This window comes from Halictus rubicundus, chromosome 9 (genome assembly GCF_050948215.1).
Source record: "Halictus rubicundus isolate RS-2024b chromosome 9, iyHalRubi1_principal, whole genome shotgun sequence".
In the NCBI taxonomy this organism is placed as follows: Eukaryota; Metazoa; Arthropoda; class Insecta; order Hymenoptera; family Halictidae; genus Halictus; species Halictus rubicundus.
Window position 1 is genome coordinate 587539 of NC_135157.1, and position 22729 is coordinate 610267.

General features: G+C 36.4%; 1 protein-coding gene across 14 annotated transcripts in view; it reads left to right on the top strand.

Annotated features, from left to right (window-relative positions):
* LOC143357303 (diacylglycerol kinase theta) overlaps nt 1–21932 on the top strand; it is a 90804-nt gene extending 68872 nt beyond the window's left edge. For 7 of the 14 annotated variants that reach the window (XM_076793700.1, XM_076793697.1, XM_076793706.1 and 4 more), the window contains 11 exons: nt 1193–1310; nt 2553–2740; nt 5138–5350; nt 5428–5562; nt 6130–6304; nt 7607–7926; nt 8806–9091; nt 9845–10004; nt 11946–12062; nt 14773–20659; nt 20749–21932. In XM_076793700.1, the coding sequence (XP_076649815.1) occupies nt 1193–1310; nt 2553–2740; nt 5138–5350; nt 5428–5562; nt 6130–6304; nt 7607–7926; nt 8806–9091; nt 9845–10004; nt 11946–12062; nt 14773–14895 (1835 nt within the window). In that variant the 3' untranslated portion in view covers nt 14896–20659; nt 20749–21932. Of the gene's footprint in view, nt 1–1192; nt 1311–2552; nt 2741–5137; nt 5351–5427; nt 5563–6129; nt 6305–7606; nt 7927–8182; nt 8327–8805; nt 9092–9844; nt 10005–11945; nt 12128–14772; nt 20660–20748 lie in introns of those variants that run through there. The other 7 variants (XM_076793702.1, XM_076793703.1, XM_076793712.1 and 4 more) reach the window with 5 other exon arrangements.
* Nucleotides 21933–22729: the final 797 nt, after the last annotated feature.

Sequence of the window (22729 nt, forward strand, 5' to 3'; positions counted from 1 at the left end):
ACATTTAAGAAATAACAACGATAGATAAATCGATAAAGAAAATTAATTATAATATCGCTCGTTCATCTTCCCGTTTAAAAGAAGCTAGTGGACATCACTTTGAGTATCTACCAAAATAAATTATTACTTTAAGAGAATCACAAATAATCACATACTCAACTTGCATGCATTTTGAATAAGTTATTTATCAGTTATAAAGAACTGCGTACTTAGATCAACAATTTTGAAGAGCTAAACCACAATTAAATTAGCCAGTACATACATTCAAAGTTGGGCACATTTCTTTTGAAATAAGATAACAAATAATCATCTGAAATAATGAACTATTTCTATTGAACTAGAGGGCGCTCGAAAATGACCGGTTTTTGATTTTTTTAACTGTGTCTCCACTTTGAAAAATTTGAAAAAATTATGTGTTAATAATCATAACAATATGCTAAAATTGTAAAAATATAAACTTAGTATTTCGTAACTTCTACAAGAAATCAGAATTTCAAAAGTTTTTGTATTTCTTAAAATTCGGTTTTGAAGCTAAAAATTCTGAAAAAATTCATAGATGTGCATTCTAATAGCTCAAATATGCTTGATTTTTCTCAGAATTTTCAATTGAATAATACAAGAGAAATTACGGAAAAACCTAATTTTCTCTGAATAAGCTATCGAATGACCTCTTGCAAATTCAATTTGGTTTCGGGGCATTTTTGACCTCCTTATCCGGTCTTTACATATGCTAATTTTTGTAGTTTAATTACTAAAGTTTAGCTTTTTTGTTTTTTGAAGTAAATAGAATTTTGGAGCGTACGAATTATTTGCTCAAATGAGAAATGGAATAATAAATTATTTGTAATTAAAAAAAAATAATTTGGTTGATCAAATAAACCAACATAAGCTTATTTTAAATGGAATGTAGCCAAACAAGATAATAGATTCTCATAACGATTATTTTTCAAATAATTAATTTCGATAATGCCCAAGCCTGCATTCATATAGATCATTAATTGGTACATGTCTGGATGACTATAACGTGTCTGACTCCCTATTATAGTTTCACTTGAATTAATAGTAAGACATATAACGTTTCAGCAACATAAAAAACTGTTGAGTTATTAAACCCAATAAAGCGTCCTTTTCAAGTCTGCTGAATTGCACTGATACAAGTTGCGCATTCTCATGATGTTTTTATTCGATACAGACAACTTTTACCTCACCGACCTGTATGCTTCGGAGGAGACTGAATTATGCGATCCCACGCCAGTCCTAAACTTGAATCGCAAAGAGGGCAAACGTCCGGCTGTTTTCTTACGATTTAAGTAAGTGCCAATGACACAAATCTCTGGGATAGTTTAAACTAGTAGTGCACGGTTAAAATTTCATGAAATCTATGCGGTGAAATTTATTTGAGTCAGCCCTACCGTTTTCTCGCTATTCATTGTTAGTATTAGGTAGCATATGTGTTACGTATGGAGAATTTTCTCTACGTTTATTACGATTAGAATTTGTCTAATCTCTTTCCTGAGAACGAAAAACGTCCCAACCGACCCCTTTGTTTATAGTAGGGATAAGTATGTTCCGGCTGGACGCAGCCGGCACGAAACATGTTTCAGTAACAGTACCATACGATTTCCTAATATGGAAATCTCGAGAACATTCCCTTCTGGAATCTGTAAAGATAATCTTGCCTTACCCTTCGTTTAGCCCTATAAACAGAGATCGAGTTGCAAACCTTCAACTTATTGAAATAGACAAATACGAGTATGCGACCCTGGTTTAAAACAGACACCCTCTCTCATTTTTAGGGTATATAAACCCGTTCATTTTCATCCTCTTTGGTCAGTAACTGTGCAATGACGTGCAGAGTCACGGCGGGTCGCGTCTGTAAGAGTCAATTCTAGTGAGATCGGGTTAAAATTCCCTTCGAATCAAGTAAGTTAACTTTACAGATTCCGCTATTTCGGTTATACTTCTATTTGGCATTCAACGATTGCTCTTAGACCTCGCATTGCCAGTGCGTCAACACTGTGCACCTTAGGTAACAATACTTTTATTGTACACTTATATTCAATCCAATTGTGACACCAACACTTGTAACATACATTCAAATCAGAATATATTCGTGTCGTTTGGTAAATCGTACAATCTATAAACCCTTAATTACTGTCCAATATCCTGATCTAATGATTGAACGTTCCTACACGATACAATTTTACCGCTCGAATTGTATCAATTTAATTATACTAGTTACGAGACCTACTAACTATCCTAGCGACTCCCTGATTTCGCATCAGGTTCTTCCTCGACGTCAATAATCCGAGCGGCTGCCTGATTTCGCATCAGGTTTGTCCGCGTACCTAACTAAAAAATTAAAACCATATTCCTGGGGTAATAGCCCTTTGCCAGCCTCTTTCTCTACTCGCAGCCCTGGCTTGTAACATATGAAATGTCCAATTTTATAAAACATTTGGTAAAAAAATATGCTATTTTAACCGCGCACCACTGTACCGTGCCTCTTAATTATCCTTTGCGCGGGAGAAACTTTAATCTTGCGATTGCAGGGATAGCGATGCTGGCGAAGTACGCGTCTATCCAGGCAAGCTGCAGGTGTCAGACTCATTCTGCATAGTACCTGTCACTGAAAACACAACGGTGGCGAACCTAATCGAAGAAGCGCTCCAGAAGTTCGGTCTAGAAAATTTCAATTCCGAAGATTACAGATGTAGCGAAATTCTTCTAGATCGCGGTGGTAAGCCTCAGTTTTAAGCAATGACTCGATTCTCTTCTACTACTCATTCACACGTTGACTGCCACAGTGGTCCCGGGGGTATTGTTGATTTGCTTAAAAACGATTGTCAAATAAATTAGTAGCATCGAATATCAATTTATTAATTCTGAAATGAACTAAATGATTGTATCAGGTGCAAACTGGATTACCCAGTAACTAATAATAATTATTAATACCTCTGATTGTTTAAACCAGAGCTGCACGACAGGCCTGTTAGCAAGGACGCCCGCCGATGCCCGTGGGTACAGCCAGTATCGTCAGATCAAGACTTGTTTCCCCACTCTAATTTCCCTTTCTACCGCGCTGTTCCCCACGCTTTCGCCGCATCCCGATCACGTGACGCATTCCGCCTCTGACTCGTTTTTCCCCTAAATTCGTGCTCCCTCTCCTCATCTGGCGACACTGGGCATAGCTACGAGCAAAGGTACGGAAGCGAAGTGGGGGTAGGCCGTAGCACAGACGTAACTGGCTACGTAGCTATGATAATGCGTGTGACAAATACATGCAGCCTTGCCCTTGCCGTGGTTTCGTGCCCGCAGTTCTGTATATGCGCAGATACGACTGTACGGGCAGACGCTGAACACTTCTGGTTTATACGAATGAAATAGACAAGGCTTGCGAGTAACACACAAAATTTACGCTACAGTCAACGCGTTAATAATACAATACGACATTAACTTAAATCACTTTCTGACTGATTGCGAAACGAAAAAGATAATCTCAAATATTTCTGTTCATTCTGACTTAAGAATAAATCAACGTTTACGCTTTCTAGACCGCGGATTATCTAAATTGCGGATCTTTATGCAAATTATTATTTTCCTGCTAACACTTTATCTACCGGAAGCCTATAAATGGGATTTTTAATAATTATGCAATGTCAAATGGAAGCTTAAAATCCTTTTTTTTTTAATATAATAACCCCAAACGAAATTGTTAGATTACGTTATCGGTGTTTTATTGGTTCGTGATTGAAATTGCTATTGCTGCTGTAAAATTTATTAAAAAATCCTTAGCCACGGACAATGGACTTTTAAAAATTATGAAATAATCGCCGGTAGATAATGTGATCATTTTATGAAAACTAAAATAAGGGAAAAATTTCTTTGACTGATTAAGAGATTTTTTGTGTCAAAAAGAAGATCAAAATGTTATTCATTTTTATAAATACACGCGTTTTCTTGCAATTCAAAAATTTGCATATGACACAAATGCATAAAAATCCGCAGACTAATCAACACTTTGTACATTTATTTAACATTAACCCTACTGATCGAGTGACCAATTTCACATTTTTTATTTTATAATTATTGGAATTAAAAAGATGCTTCCAGTAGAAATGGTCATAAAGTATGTGATATAATCTCAATGGACGTTGATAATGTTTGAATAAAAAAAAATTGGGACAAGTCTATGTGAATTCAGTCTTATAATTTTTACAAAACAACGCATGCCAGTCTTATTTTGTGCTCGCTACGGTTAGTGTTCAGTAGTGAAGTTAAATAGAATCGTTTAATAGAATCTTGTTCCTGAGTTGGAAATAATAAAAGAAAGACTTTAATAACTTCAGTTTGTAAATGTAACACCTAATAATTTTATTACTGAGACCATTAAACTTCATCGAAATTGATTCTGCATTGGATGTACATATTGGTTTATACTTCATTCATTTTAGTATCAACAATTCAATATAGATTACAAAAACAAAAATGTTGCTTTTCTTTTATATTGTTCGATGTATGGAATAATATTACATGAAGTCAACCGAGTACCCCTGGACATGTTGGACCAGTTTTGAAAACAGTACATTTTATTATTGTAATTTCTCATTAGTTTATATTTGAGGTACTAAAAATTATGAATATTTCTACTCTCCCATTCCGACTACCTAGAGAAGTTAAATTTTAACATATTCACCTTATAAGAATAAATTTCCAAAAGGACAGCTAAAAATAAGCAAGCCAAGGTGAAACAAACATTAACAATTAGTTGAATCAAGGAACAAAATGCCTGGCTTTGAAAAATATTCGAAGAGGATTGCAACAAATGTAAAAATTGGTTCTTCAATTATTGTGATAAAAAGAGAAAAACTAAATAAAACAGCAAAGAAAATTATATCCAGAGCTCCACGCTTATTTCTGGGTGATAACGGCAGAGACTGTAGTATATTATCATTTTTTATTTTTATTGATAATGAATCAGGAAATTTTGGTATTTATATTATGAAGAAATATTTTTAAGAAATACTTCTTTTTGTGTTTCATTTAAATGTCCGAGGATGCCCGCCTTTCTCCTATTATGAATAAATTCACTTTTATTGCGACTTGCAGCTGGTAATAAACATATGCTTTTTTCCAGTGACTGAGAGGGTTTTGTCTCGAGAGGAAAAGCCATGGGAGATCGTGAAACAACTGGGCAAAGATTCGATAAGACAGATGGAGCTGATGCGGTTTTATCTGCAGCTGAAGGAAGATCCCCATGGACCCAATCTGGTTTTATACGTAGGAAACCTGCCATTGAACCTGCCGGAAAGGATTTATGAAAATATACTGACTGAACTTGTAGGCAGAGGTAACTAATATTGAAAAGGGAAAACAAAGCATTTTGGGAAGGAATTGCTTACAGCAATAATTTTTTTGTGTAATTAGAAAACAAATTTTCTTCAATTGGTGCGATATACTACGAACACGGCTCGATGATCATTATCTACGAGGATGCAAATAAGGCAGTCAGGGCATTGTACACATTGAAAGATTCAAAATACGAGGATAAACACCTTTCAGGTAATATTTTATATTATAATTCATTAACTTCGCAATAACTTGAATGCCAAACCACTATCTTGAAAAATTGCATTAAATCAAAGAAATTTAGTTAATGAGTCCGAGACTGCAGAGTTCAACTTTGCTATAGTTGGTTGTTCCTATAGCCCTTTCAGATTTTGTGACTGAATTTATTGAAAATAGAATGACTTACCGAAATTCGATTTACGCAAAATACGTTATGACTAGATTGCGGATTTTTATGCATTATTGTCATTATTTTTTATTGTCTACATTATTTGCAAGATACAGGAGCGACATAGACATTTATGCCTCCCCTTAATCATTTAAGTTAGTTCAAAATAATACAACAGTAATTTTAGATTCTATAAATGTTTTCATTGTTTTGCATTTCATTTACTCACTGTTGTCATGAATGCATAAAAACTGCGGTGTTGTTCTGCACTGCAGAAAGCAAATTCTATCGCTCTTATGTTACTGAAATGGCAGGGAATGTGTTGATTATCTGAATATTTACGCGAAATTCCATTTCCATAGAAATGCGATTAATCGATTCGATGATTATAGTAATGCCACTGCCGAGTATCGAGCCAAGCATGGTCCCGTCAGGGGTGCAGCCATTGTTAGTTTTCGTGAACGTAAAATCTGGAGGTTGCCAAGGCCTCCAATTGATCTCCAGCTTTCGTAAACTTTTAAATCCTTATCAAGTGTTCGATCTGGACAATGGAGGACCACTTCTTGGGTACGTAAAACAATCTATTCTGTAACTCCCAATGGCTATGCAACTTCGTCTTATGTAAAGATTTTAACATCTTAAATAGGGTGAGTCAGTAAGATCTACTATTTAAAATAATTTCATATCAATTAGTTGTATCAAAAAACTTTTTAATGAGTTACATATGTCGCATTTTAAGGGGCGCATCGAATAGGTACAATTTGATTTCTTTATATCTCATTTTTTCGGAGATGTCAAGGCGACTTTGAGTTTCTTCAAAGTCAACACACCTTTTTTTTTTAATACCGCGTTGTTGCCGATGGAAGGACGCATTCAGCAACCCATAATATTATCACCTTAAGTTGACCTTGAAAAAACCTTTGAAGAAAATTGAAGATGATATCCTAGAAAAAATGGGATATAAAAAATCAAATTGTACTCATTCAATGCGTACCTTAAAATGCTACATAATCCATTAAAATGTTTTTTTATACGACCGATAGATACCGAGTTTTTTTCATAGTACTTCTTACTGATTCGCCCTGTACTGTGCAACTCGAAAAATTCTGATTCTGCTCAAGAAATTAATTTTAAAATATCGAACCAAACGAACAATTTAAGCATATCGAAGTGTAAACTCCTCATGGTGTATCTCTTATATTACTGTAAAGTTGATGGTACACCTTCCATTCAAAGCTCAATAAAACAGCCAAAAATATCGTAGGAAGAGTTCTCCTAGTGCCTGACGTTGGAGGTTTTTTTTAAATGAATGAAAAAATATAATACTTTGTTTTGTTTTTACTTTGAGTTATTTATAAATCAACAATATTAGAAACCAAATATAGTAAAAATAACCAAAATTTCCGTAGTAATTAACTTAAATTATCATTGTTCTTTGGTTATATGATTTTAAAAATTGTATAATGGGATAGCGTTACAAGCCTCGTGGACCCATTTTTGGCAACTCGAACGTGATGAAACGTGATTATTGTCAAAGTTCTGAATGTTAAAGGTCTCCCAATTACTGTGGGGATCCTAATTACTGTGCCTATATTAATTATACTTATTTTTAAAGCATAATGAATATTAAAAATATATATATAAACTGATTTTAATAAAAAAAACTTAATATCTTTTTTAATATACATTATGATTTAAAAATAAGTATAATTAATATAGGCACAGTGATTGGTACCCACACAGTAATTGAATACTTTACCCTAGCTATTGTCGGATGGTAGGTGTTGTCCGGCGTTAGGGGAACCCTCCTATTACATACTAAAGAATTCGAATTTGTTGAAAATTGAAATCCTGCATTCTTCATTTCAGACTCTACGTTTTTCGCCATATAAGGGACTACAAGATTTTAGTTTGTGGTGGGGACGGAACTGTAGGATGGGTGCTGCAGTGTTTGGATAATGTGGGACAGGACAGCGAGTGTTCCTCGCCTGCCTGCGCCGTTCTTCCTTTGGGAACCGGAAACGATCTTGCGCGTGTCCTTTGCTGGGGTACCGGTTATACCGGTGACGAAGATCCCTTGAATCTGCTTCAAGATGTTATCGATGCAGAGGAATCTCAGTTGGATAGGTGGACAGTAATTTTTCCCACGGAAGAAAAAGAAGACAAACAGTTACTTAACAATCCAGGAGGTTTGTCAAATTACGCATAAATATTTGTACAAAAATAAGAATGTATCTTTGAAACCAACATCTTCTTAAAATATCTTTATATTAAAGAAAATTATATTATATTTATATTTTTCTTAAAAATAATTGTTGATAGCAGCTTTTGACAACATAATTATTAACAGTAAAACTACCGGACGAGTCAAAGTGGCAAAATTCCTTATTCTTCTTTACAATTATTAAAATGTTAAAACCGTTTTTATGAGAAATTCTGTTTCAGACCATCTTTATTGAAACATGTATTGTAATAAAAATTGTACGCAATATGAATAAATACAATCTTGCCATTGTTATAATTAGACTGCGGATCTTTATGCAAATTCCAATTTTCATAGATTATTTTACACAAATCAGGAACGAGCTAAATTTATTAACTAAAAAATTTCTTACGGTAAGCATAGAGTGGAGATGTCATTGATATTTGTTGCTATACATGTTTTCTTATATTTTGAAAATACGTGAACACTACAAATACATAAAGAGCCACAGTCTCGTTATAGTCGATAATTCTAGTGTTAATATCTATCACTTGTTTTTCCTTAACACTAGATCTACCGTTAAATTGCTTTATAAAATTAAGAAGAATGTGTTTATTAAATTTTCTGAGTGAACTCCACATAATTGTATTTTAATCGGGGACAGAATAGAAGTTGTTTCTGAGAATATATATTTTGCACAATGTGCAATGTTAGCCGCTTTCTTACCAGGAAAAATTGGATTTTTTTATTGTAGAGTTTATTTAGAGTACGTTCGATTAGATTTATCTCAGTAATATTCTTACTTACTCTTTCTGAAAAACTTAGGCTATAAAATTGTACATCGTTTCGCATTCGAATGTTACAGCCGGTGCTACCAGTGAGGACAATACGAAAATATACGTGATGAACAATTACTTTGGTATTGGTGTTGACGCGGAGCTGTGCCTGGCCTTCCATAAGGCCAGAGAAGAAAATCCGGACAAGTTCAAGAGCAGATTTCGTAACAAACAGATGTATGTAGCGATGGCAATTCGACAGATAATGAAAAAAACAGCTTGTAAAGATTTGCATACGAAAATTCGGTTGGAGGTGGACGGGAAGCTCGTCGAGCTACCCCAAGTCGAGGGGATAATTATCCTGAATATTTTAAGGTATTTTATATCTTCTCACTGCATGTACTATAATTACTTACAGATATACTTCAGTAAGTTGTAATTACAAATTTTCAATAAGAACGTTTATAAGAAGCGAGACCAAAGAAAATATTATTTACCCTATTAGAGGTTTTATCATATTCCAATAAAAATACAGAACCTTTTTTTCTAATAACTTTACATTTATTGCAAAAAGATAAACGTAAGATGCCTGTGTGAAGATACGAAGATTGAGCATTCTTTCAACTGATTGCTACGATTATGACTTTTGAAGGCATCTGAAACAAACAGTTACAGGAAAATATTGTTCAGTGAGGATATAGATATGGTCTATATCACAATCTTCCATTACGACTAATTTGTTAATTATAGAAGCAACTTTGCACATATTTTAATCATTTTAGTGTGGACGAAAATGACATCTTTTCGGAATATTCATAGAAAGTGTCATTGAAATCGGATGCACGGTCACGAAAATATCGTGGCAGTTATTTCGAAAAACATGGCTCTGAGAAAAAACCGTTTGAAGTTTTACTTTAAGTTTAGATACGATAAAAAGACATTAGGTGTACTTACAACCTACAGTACCTGCAAATTTTGAAGAAGTACCCGGAAACACATTTGTAGGAAACCAAAAATCGATTTTTTGACATTTATAGACCGGAATACCCCCATTTGAAATGAGTTCAAAGTGTCGTCAAAAATAAATACTGATAGTTTGTCATATCCAATTTTACTTTAATTATACAGTTGGGGCTCTGGGGCGAATCCCTGGGGACCAGACACCAAGGTAGACCAGTTTCATACGCCAAACCATTGGGACGGCATGTTGGAGGTGATTGGGGTCACAGGAGTGATGCATCTCGGACAAATTCAGTCTGGTCTTCGAGGAGGATTGAGGATAGCCCAGGTAAGATTTGTTTACAGTGTCATCATAGTTCCTCTTATACTTATGCTTTACTATTGACTTGAGAAATGTAAAGTATAGATCGTGTTTGACTTCTACCAGTTTGTCTGCGAGTATTTGTACAGATTTCTATTTTTATAAATCAATTCACTTTTTTAAGTGTTCTTAATTGTTTAGAGTATTAAGCAGACAGATGATTGACAAGAATAATTCGACGTGCGTTACGAAAAATATCGAGTGTCTCACGAAGAGTGGCACATTTCAATGTGTCATGGGAAGTAGCGCGTTTCGAAATTTCTGCCGATTTTTATTATTATCTCCGTAACTGTCGCAAGGATCTGAACTGTAACTGTCCAAATTTTATCCCTACCACTAGGGAGACCCCCCTTGGAACCAGTTAAGTTGTAAATACGCTCGACAACCGAGTCAGCGAGGGGTCGAGTATCGGTGATACTCACACTAATGCCAGCGAAGCAAAAGACTGCTTTTCTAATTTTTTATTTTTTTTTATGAAACTTTAACCATTGTATTCTTCTCGTTTTTTTTTTTTAATTAAGTGAGATGACGGTAATACAACAGTATTATTAATTTCTTTATTTTTTCTGTGTTGCATTTGAACTACTCGTTTCTGTTATAAATGCATAAAATCCGTAGTCTAGTTAGTACACAGTGTAAAAACACAGTCACAATTGATATAAGATGTCTCCAAGAAGTATTTGAACACTAACTTTCCGATTTTCGAAAGTAGTCGATATTTATACTGTTACAAATTGTTCAAGCTTTTGAACAAAATTATTTTCTCGCCGAAAAATTAGTTTTCGTTCATTTATGTTGGATTAAGTCTAACTTATTTTAATTAACAAACGTTTATTTCACTTAAAAATACCCTCACCGTTTTTATCTTTGCAATAGAATTCTGAGCTGTCTATGAAACATGATATTTTTTGTGGCTAAAGACAAACCTCTCTATTTTTCGTAGCAATATGCCGAATATGCTACCTATCATCGCGAAAAAGCACATGTTATTCTTCTTGACCATGAATGGAATTATAATACTTTTCGAGACCAAAATCGAAACATACTGTTTTTCGTGGTCAGAAAGGGCAATGTACTATATAATCTTCGTAAGACGAATAAAACGTGATATTTTTCGTAACGCACGTCTAGTAAAACACGAAATTGTATTTTTACCGTTTTAAATTAACCCTTGAGTGAACTATAGGTGCCGATGTGGCTCCACTCTTTGTCCTAATAATTATTTAAGGTGTAACTATTAATAATATAACTATTTTAAGAGTCAGATGAAATTTTATTATCTCACTGCATTTCTCATTTTGATCGACGTGAATATTAAATGTAATTTAATTGAAGTATTGCAATTTTAAAGCACAGTCTGAAAGTCCACTTAAGGGTTAAACGAATTACCAACACGTATACGTTGTTTTATAAAAGTTACAAGGCTCAATTTATTTAGATTTCTCGCAATTGTGCTCGTATGAAGAAATTTATTTAATAATTTCTGATAGAAGCATCTTTGTAATTTCAATAACTATAAAATAAGAAACGTGAAACTGGTCATTTTACCAGGTCGTGGTACTGTTAGTGTTAATAGTCATGGTGAAGCTCAGGCACGAGTTTATTTCTAGAGTTTTCTTTCGATATAAGACGATGACTCGGGGCGGTTTTCGAAGTATTGCAGGTGAGGGCATCTATTCGACTTGACATCGTTTTTGAATGGGCCGAGGGTTTATGGGTTCCATGAAGTTGTCAGGCAGACTATAAAGTGGTCGACAGAGCAGCGACATCTTTCGTTGAAAATTAAAGAAAAGAGGATAGAGGTTTTCTTGTAGCGGAAAAAACATCGTCATCTTATATCGAAAGAAAACTGCAGTACTTCAGCAACTAACTCCGAGATACTGAATGTCAATTTTGTACCTCTCGCAGGGAGGACACATAAAGATTCATTTGCAGTCCGATATTCCGGTACAAGTCGATGGAGAGCCATGGGTCCAGATTCCAGGGCATATCGCAGTTTTAAAATCAGCGTTGACGGTAATCTTGGTACAGACATCCGTAACAACCCCATAATTCCATTGAAATAGAGAACAGAGTGGGTGTAATGCACCGTAAGAGTTAATTTTCCTATTTTTGGCTCTGAAGTTCTCTCACCTGTCTCCTTTCTATTATAGCATCTACTTTGTGTTCTCCAATTAACCCTTTGCACTGCAACTTCCCTGTATAGTATTCCATTTTCATTCTCACTTATGTTAGTATTTGACAACCGTTTCGACGACAGTGCATTTAGGTATTGAAAACACTTGACACTCGAACAACCGATTAGGAAGATCTCCCTATTATAGAATATGGTGACTCGAGTAACTGCCCAAACACTCTTTAAGGCGATACACCATCATGTAAGTTTAAATCTATTGGTAAAATAAAGTTTTTTTTTTCAATAATTGTTATATAAAATGAAAATATTTTTTGTATTATTTATTATTTTGTATTATTTAAAATTACAAGAAGCGACGTTATATAATATTATCTATCAGCATGTTTGGCGGGCCCTTCTTAGATGGCACTCAGTACCAAAAGTTACTGGAACATAGCAAGCAAAAAGATTTTATGTGAATTCAATCAAGAACAAATACTTTTCAATGTAACGTGCGATTTTACTGATATCTTAATTTATTGAATTTTTGTAAATATTTGAACTTAATTATTCTTAGGAGAAAAAAGATTACATTCTTTAAGCAGCCGCCATTGTCGTACTGTTTTCATGCATTAAATAATTATTTAAATAAGAAGAAATTTTTAATATACCACGTTTTTAAGACGGACTAAAAAGTGGAAAATAATTTCTCTCTAGGGTCAGATTATACTAGGCAGATAAGACGCTGCTGGTATAAAAACGCTAGATACAAAAACAGGGTAATCAAATTCAGCCGATAGAAGCCTTTATAGACTCTCAGCGTCTTACCTGCCTAGTATAATCTGACCCTAGAGAGAAATTATTTTCTACTTTTTAGTCCGTCTTAAAAACGTGGTATATTAAAACTTTCTTTTTATTTAAATAATTATTCTCTGCGTTTGTGTCTTGTGAGTATGTTGTCATTCAGTTCTGAGCTATGTTTAAAGTTTCAAGTTTCTAGCGCATCGGGAAGTTAGTATAAAATCAGTTTCCAAATTTATACCAAACAGACAAACAGACAGACAAGAAAGCGAGCTAATAAAAACGTGGTAAAAATCGTACTCTTCATTGAAAAGTATTTATTCTTAAATAAGTTCGCATAAAAATTGTTTTGCCTTTTATGTTTCAGTAACTTCTCATTTTAATAAAAAAAATTTCACAAGGTATGACGGTCAAAGATTATCTTTTGTAGTTATTTATTGAACAAATAACGGTAAAGAGGCAGTGAGCTCACAATTTTATCCGACAGTGTATACAGCATGTCCCATGAATGTTGCACTTCCTTGAAACGGGTGATTCCTAAGGTCATTTGGAATAATTTTTTCCGTTGCGAAAATGTTCTCCACAGTTTCGTTAAGGAATTATCGAAGAAAAATACAGACTAATCAGAGCGCGGATACAGCGGACGGATTCCGCGCTCTAATAGATCCGTTTTTTTTTTTCATTAATAACTCCTCAGCAAAGCCGCGGAGAAAATTTGAAGAGCTCAGAGCAAGAAAAGGTCAGCTCGATTTAGACATGACTGCTCACATAGATTTTCTAATCGTTCGGAGCAACAAACAGTCAGAGCGACTGAAAACATTCGGGGCAACAAACGGTCACATGTAAGGTATTTGTGCGAAAATGCCCGGAATTTGTACGTTATTCGACATTCGCGCCAAGTAAAGATAGTCATACGAGTATAGCACACAGAAGCGATCGGACTGTGAAAAATGGAACACAACATTGAATGTAATATAAAAAATTTGATGATGTAAACAACTTAGTATCAAAATACATACCATCAGTATATCATGATTCGTTATAAAATAATATAATTTTTTTTCTATAATTACGTTAAGATTTGTGACGACAACTGAATCGTGGCTGTGAAGATGATAATAATAAATATAACTTCTTGTAAAAAAATTGCTAGTTATGAAATTATGTTAAATAAAATATATAATGAAAGTTTTTTAGTTAACCGTTTGTTGCACCGAACTATCGAAAAAATTTGTTCTTTTACAGTCACGTCGAAATCGATCGTTGCCCTGAGCTCTTCATTTTCGCAAAGGAAAAAGTTACTTCAAGTGACTTTAGAAATCACCCATTTCAAGGAAGTACAATATTTTTAGGACACCCTGTATATCGGGACATTACTGGTAATATGTGAAAACTTTTTCCGAAACATGCTGAGTTTATTATTGTACAGTCTCGTTAGCTCGAAATGTGCGACGCCATGGCGAAATACTCAAATACAGTAGACGTCAAGAGGACAGACTTCAAGTGCAAAGGGTTAACAGTCGTATAATGAAATTGCTATACCCGACACCCTGGAACCTTGTCGTCGATATTCACTCATGCTGTTCGATTTCATGTAGAATGATGGGGCTACCTACATATTTGTCGCACGTTGACTCTCTGCCGGAGCATCTGTATGTACTAGCCGCCTAAATCTTATTTATCATGATGCTCTTTGACGCAGTGCTCCATATGAAAGTGCTATTATCACCCGTAACTGCTGGTGTCCGGCAGCGCATGCAATCCTCCCCTAATCGCACTCGTTGACTAATTATCTCCTTGTTCCTTTGTTCGCTCCAGGCAACCATGTTGAAGAAAAATAAGATCAAGCGTCGGAATACCGAACCGTCGATTCCACCCGCTAACGGGGAGGAGGGCAAGAGCACGGACGAGTGTACCAACAAAACCGCAGCTTGCAACTAGTCGATGATTTACACAATTCGTGATTCAAGTTTCCGACCAGTGCTCCGCCTAGACTCCCCGACTGTTGTTCTTCCCAGATTCTGCAACAATAGAGGGGAGTTTCGGCGTGGCCACGCCATGCGAAATATAGAACACGTACATGTACTCTTCCTGTATAGTTGAAACTCCATTCGATGTTTCCGTCGCATGTAGCCCTCTGTGCCACTATTGTTGATGTATCCGAGTGATCGGCGAATTAGCTGGACAGCTTCCGGTGTCCGATCGGTTAACGGCTTCGCACCAGAGATCCAAAATAACAGTTATTGGTAAATATTAGGTCGCTGCATATGAAACCACCGATTGCAGAATGCAAATTTTATGAAGTGTTTCGATCAATAAATACATACTATTGTTGTTCTGCAGGTTTATTATACAGGGTGTCCCAAAAATGTCGGAAAACCTTGAAAGGGGCAGTTCCTGAGATCATTTGAAGCAACTTTTTCCTTAACGAAAATGTCCTCCTCGGTTTTGTTAAGGAGTCATTAATGGAAAATACGGACCAATCAGAGTGGTGTTACAGCGGTCGGATTTTGGCTCGGCCAATGGCGACGCTCCACTCAGCATAATCTATCGCTGTCCGTGTTTTTCGTTAATAACTCGTTAACTAATTGTATGCCGAGGTGGAAACTTTCGCAAAGAAAAAAGTTACTTCAAATCACCTCGGGAACCACACCTTTTAAGGTTTTCCGATATTTTTGGAACACCCTGTACATCATTTGAAGGTACAAAGCTTTCAAGTCCTATTTTCTGTTTCTATTTACATATCCTTCTTTACTTTTGAATAAAGTTTATTTCAATACCAGTCGACGTAATTGTCGTGTATTCTTTTCAGATGTGTGATGTTTAATCAAAATGTAGTAGCAAATGAACGTATTATTGGTCAATAATAAAAAAAAGCTCAAAAATGTAGATCACAATCTAATAAATAAACTGTGGTTTTTATGCATTTGTGATAAAAATTTAATACATTGATACATGATTATCAACTTATTTGAATTATCAAAAGGAGAATCGAATTTCTATTTGGCTCTCGTTTTTTGCAATTGATGACGTTTCTTATTCTGCATAAAAATCCGCAGTCTCCTAATAAATGTGGAAGCTGAACGACCAAAAAATTCAATTTTTACCGTAGTATAATCGAAAAACTCGTCATTTTTTAAAGAATATGACGATTACAATGATGCATACTTTAATCAATAAGTTTCGTTTAGAGAAAAGTTTTGTTTGTTTCAAGTTACCGTTATAAATCGGACATTTCATATGCAATGATCTAATGGCTAGAAAAGGGGAATCTTCACCGATTTCAGTGACCTTGAAATATGTTGTCAAGGTCTGGGTTAGGTCTGGATTAGATTAATAAAGGCTCGGTTAATAAATTCAACATACCGGAGTTTGTCCAGAAATTCATTGATTACTCTATAATTTGAATGCTCAACGCAATTCAAGCTTGTCGTAATAGCGTTGTGAAAAATTGCAGATCCAACTAAACTTTATTTCCACATAATCATGTTACGTGTACAGAAATTTTATTTACGAAACTGGAATTTTACAAAATTGTATGTAATATATGAATATTAGATATTATATGTTTATATGTTTGTATTATATGTTTAAAAGCAGGTTTTGTATATATTGATGACTGATATTTAATAATCGTTCGTGTAATATTTTTCGACTACTACAATTTTATCAAAAATGTGGGATAATTTCTTCTTATTCCAATATAGAACAATATTAAAATTACATGAAACACTTGAAAAATCATAGTGAGTTCGTTTGAATTATAACCTGTTGTTTTTCACAACACTGTATATGATCTAGTTGTTATGCATATTTTTTCAAATAGTATTTTTCAGCTTAATCGATTACCACTTGAAGGACATTCAAATATTTCAATATACAACGATTTCACGAAATTCAAAAATACACGATCATAATCATTCAATGATCACGTTCGGAAGTTATTTTCAATTTACGTTCGTTTCGCGTTCATTATTGTAAATTAAAAATGGATTCTTTTCCAAATTTTCTCGAACAGATGCAATTAACAGATACAATTAACAGATGCAGTTTTTTAGAAGGTTCCTCTAACAACTGTGTCCGGCGACAAATATCAGTTGTTAGTTACTTTTATTAGATTTAACGTAACTCTTGTACATAACTTTTGTACTAGTAGATTGAGTGTATCAAATATTAATATAATATATCTGAACTTCTACTTTTAAATTCTATTGTGATATTACTCTGGTATATCTAAAGATTTTTAGCTTTTCAATAGAAAGTTTCATGAAAAATACGTCAATAGGGGGTGTAACATTTTTAGTTTCTTAGGTCTCATAGGATACAGATTGTCATCCACGAGACTGCTCCATAATCTATAAATATTTTACGCATAAGTAAAAATGATCATTGAACATCCCATGTGATCACGAAGAAGAGAAAGATGTCCTGCAAGAGGTGATCGATCTTGTGTTATTACTAGACTGCGGATTTTATGCATTTCTGACAAAAGTGAGCATGTGGAATACAAAATAGTGTATATACGAAGAGAAATGAAACATACCGTTACATTATTTCCAACCTTCCAAAACTATTAAAAATGGAAACAAAGGGTTAGCCAAGCAAGGTAAGCATGGGTAATCGACGCCTGTGCCATTTTCATTTTTTGGCTGCTGAGCAATGCTCTTTATCTAAAACACTATTGCGTAAAAATTCAGATCTCTATCCCCTTGTTTAAGGGTAATACGAGGGTGAAAAGACGAAACTTTACTTTTTATTTTCTCAGTTATTACTTAAGATATTTAGATGAAATAAAAGCGAAAATGAAGCTTCAAATTAGGTTTATATGGGATATTGTTCAGAATTCTGAATCAGTTATTAAGGTTTGAAAAAAATTAATTTATTTTTCAGGGGCAGTTCTCGCAAATAACCCGTTGAGAGACCGCACCTTTAAAAAATCAGGAATAATGTTGTACAACGTAACTATAATTTGTAAAAGTTTTTAGATGGTCAAATGGGTGGAACACTGTGAAATAATTTTATAAAGTTATGGTGACACTGCAGCTATCTATCTTCCGACTTTGATGATTTTTGGATATGTTATAAATCTTAACATTTTGAATAACTTTTTTTTCAACGATAGATATATACTATTTTTATATACTATTTTAGGTAATGAAAAATAGCATGGGTACCGATTATCCTGCTAGACCCTTTCTAGTTAATTGCTGTGTGTGTTACAATTTAGGTGGAGAATTGTGCATAAAAATCCGCAAGTCTTAAGTATTACTTCTTTTCATCCACGAATATAATCTTCTTGTTGGTCTGTAAAAATCCTGGCTGTTAAGGAATTGCGAGATATTGTTGTTTACTTGGTCTGAATGGCATTGACTCTTTCTCAATTGCTGGTTTATGCGCCCCCTGTGACCCTGCCCCTTCCTAGGCGACGATGCTGAAGAAGACCAAGGGTAAAATGAAACGGCGTAATACAGAGTCCAGCATGCAGCTGGCCCTTCAGGCCGCGCCATCGGGCGAACCGGAACCGGAAGTCTTCTGAGTGTCCGAACGTTCCCCGTGCAGGCGGAACGAAAAATCCGCGCGGGGACAACACGCGGAAAACCGGCCGCGCCGCGACTCTGTCACACGCAAGAAACGGGATCGGCCACGGAAATCGTCTGTCTGAGTTGCGTCAAGGATGACGATGGCCGCCGTCGCTCGCAATTCGATCCCCCGGTGAAAACAAGAAAACTCGACGACTCAAGTCTCTCACCGACAACGACAGCAACAACAACAACAACAACAACAATAACGGACAAGAACCTACGCCACCAAATAAACACGCAACAGCTGCTCCAGGAATGCCAGGACAATGAACCATGAACACGACGACAAATCACGTTTCAAACGATATGAAACGATACCGAACAATGCCACCAGGGACAAACACGCTCGTATAAGAACACTTCGTTAACGAGCTCGCGAGTATAACTTTTAATGTCCTCCTTCCGAGTTGCTCGATGAAAAATGTAGATCTCATTTTTAAATGTTAATAACCATTATGTAGCCTCGTACCGTAGCCTCGAACGATATTTTTTTAGTGAAGAAGAACGACGAAGCGAACGACGACAAAGACAAACAATGTAGAGGGTTTGAGAAACGAACAATCATGGTACGACGAGATTCGTCGACTCGCGCACACGTGACATTACCAGGGAATAAGAGCAGTATTTGAGCAAGTACGTTTTTCCTCCTGTTTATTCGCTTTGACAGCCGCGTAAAACTATTTCGCATTTATCATTTCTGTTTTTCTAGTCCGTTTCACTTGCCCATCCACGTCCCCTTCTCTAAAACCCCAAACGTCCCTTACCCACGAACCTTGGATGAACAGGAAGTGAACCGTTGTACACGACGTTTCGTATGATATTTTACTGTTCCACCATAAGTATCGTGGTACGATAAAAATCAGTTCTTATTAATACAATACATAATATTTATGATTAAATATTAATATATTTACAAGAGAGTAATGTATTAGTATTACGGTTTTAAGTTGTGATAACTGTTGTGCGTCTGACTGCTGGGCAGTCTGGAATTTATAAGAAGCAAAAAAAAAGAACAAATACCAGTGGCAGTCAGTCATTTCATAGGATACGAAAAAAGCGAAAAAAAGTATATATATATATATATATATATATATATATATATATATATATATTATTATATATATATAACGAGCGAAAGTTATTGAGAGACAAGCATGTAGATGTAATCGCCTCCAGCGAGGGTGAATCGACGGCGAAGCGCTTTGTCAACTCGTCTCGACGAAATCTCGGGGTAGGAGGGGGGAAAGCGAGAGAGAGAGAGAGAGAGAGAGAGAGAGAAAACGATTAATTCCGGTCTCGACGAAGTCGTAGAATCTGAGGCGACTTGGCAATGTTCTTTTTACCGTCCGGCCGATTCTGGCGACGTACTTCCGGTCGAAGGGAAGCTTGCGAGAGCCAACGGTAGGCAAACACATTCCACTGGAAACGTGGTCGAGCACAAATGGGACATGTACATTTCTAAACCATGCCAAAAGAACTTCTAACGTGCTGTCACTTTCACGCTGTTTGGACACCTCTCCGTGGAACAGGTTCGTTACATGATCGAGCATGATGAACGTGGATGCTGACATAGCGAGTAGATAAGAGCGAAAAAGAGGGAGAGAGAGAGAGAGAGAGAGAGAGAGAGAGAGAGAGAGGAAGAGGAAGACATAGAAAGGGGGGAATGAGAGAGAGAGAGAAAGAGAGAGATGGTTGTTCGATCGGCTTAACGAAGAGTGATTAAACGCACTGACACGGCTTTCGAGCCTCGTGGATCGTGTTCATACCATGGACCTTTCGTTGGCATCATTCGATTAAGAGACAATTTCGGTGCCAAACAGTTGTACATAATACTGTAAATGTGGGAGATAAAAAAAGCGCGAGAGTGAGAGAGAGGGAGAGAGTGAGCGAGAGAATGAGAAAAATGTTATTTGACCGGCGAGAAGCGAACGATACGGTGTTACATGCCGAACATTAAACGATTGTCCCCGACGCATAGCGAAACGATGCGCGGGGTTTAGGCGAACGGATGAGAATGCGTGTGTTTACGTGTCGCGCGTATTTCAGTTGATCGGGGTGAGAAAGGGAGAGAGGGAGAAAGACAGAGAGAGAGAGAGAGAGAGAGAGAGAGAGACGAAGAGAGAGTGACAGAAACACAGACAGAGAGAGAGAGAGAGAGAGAGAGAGAGAGAGAGAGAGAGAACGAGAAAAGAGGAAGAGAGAGAGATAGAAGAATCGATGCCTTCGAACGCGTAGAAAAAAATATTACGTGAACGAGCGAAAAGGGAACAGCGGGAGAACGTGTCGAACGGGAGTGGGATTATCGTACGCGTCTTCTTTCGTTTTGTTTTGCGTTGCAGGGAACGCGCTTGTAGAGTATATAAAAAACCTCCTCCTGTGCACCCTCTAGATAACATTCGTAGATGTCGATAACGATAGCGTCTTTTCACGGGAAACGCGAACACAGGCGGAGGAGGCACGGATCCGTCGGTGAAGGAAAACCAATTCGAAGGGAGGCCATCGGTTCCCGGATGATCGAGACCAGGCCTCCCCGATTTTCTTATCACAACCTGCCAATGATGTATGGGCTCAGTCGTTCGTCCTCGACATCCGGCGATCCGCGAGTACGAATGACGCATCGGCGGCAGATTGGCGAGTGACCGAGTGTTCGGTTGTTCTATGTTCACACTTCTCTTCGTCGAGTTTGTCTCTTTCATTTCCGTTACTTCCGTTCCGTTCAATCCGGCCGGGAAAGCCTGTGTTGCACAGCGTTCTATTCGCGCTGTCGAAATTTGCTGCGAAACGAAACAATAACGGGGATCGGGACACCGCGATAAGCTAACGGAACAATTCGCGTATTGCGAATGAATGTGCTATAAACGGAACAACAAAAAATCGATCTGTTACACGACTGAATTCGTGTCCTGACCTGTCGACGACGGCAACACACACGCACGCGCGCGTGCGCGCACACACACATGCATACATACATATGCACTCTAGCCACAATGTAAACGTATACCCAGCCACAGGTAGAACTGCGAGTTCGATCTGCTTTGTTTTTCTACGACGGGCAACACTCGACAAACACTGTTTCTCATCAGTTTTCGCGCGTTCGCATCGTACCTTTGTAAGATATAGATTTTCCCCGGACGAAAACAATCAAATACACCGTTCCGTATTATTTCCTATCGATTCAAACGAACGCGCGCACGAGACGGAGAGTGTGGGAGAGAGAGAGAGAGAGAGAGAGAGAGAGAGAGAGAGAGAAAGGGAGAAGGTATTGTAATTATAGGACCGGATGTGACACGTTCTGAAATAATTTTCTTTTCTTCGAGTATCTTAATTTTAATGTCCAGATTATATATACGTATTATAACGACTGTACGAGAATAAATTTGTTGTATTATGTTGATACACAGTGGTAACACATCGTACAAATGAACTGCTTAGCGTAATGAACTTTCGTTCCGAGTTCACCTCTTCTACTTTTGACGCGCAGCACGTTATTGTACCGTGGACGGCGAGATTTTTCGTTGGAGTCATGTCTTGGCGTGTATTATGGAAAGATTGAAATATTACAGAAATTAATGTACACATTACCTCTGCAGTTTTCATGCTTTTTGATACGTGGTTCCATTAAGTAAGTATTATCCCCACTCCCGAACAGAAAGCATTTAACACGTTGTCTGCCATACCACCTATATACAGGGTGGCCCACATAACTCTGAACAGCTCAATATCTCGAAAACTATGCCATCGATTTTAAAGTTCTTAGTCTTAAATTGCATGGGACTGAAGGGCCTTTCTGACTACATAAACGTGAAGTGGCCTCCCTTCCCCTTTAACGGGGGAGGGGAGGTACCTTTGTAATTTTAAATGGAACCCCCTATAAAATGTTACATATTTAGATTCTACCGGAAAAAACAAGTCAATTTTGTCTGAAACATTTTTTTGTCAGATACTTCCATGATGAGATATAACAGTTTGAAGTTTCGAGTTGTAGGTACTTGAAGCGCTCGGAAATAGCGTTATGGAATTATACGCGCTTGAGTCCTTTGCTTATTCATGAAGAAACACAAACAATAATATTTACAATTCTTGAGTTTGACTCACTTATCTATGAAAACGTTTTCAGTTTAGAGCTGTTATTCAAGCAGTAACATTGTGATTATGGCTTCTTTTGACACAGAAGTGAATATGTTATTAACGTT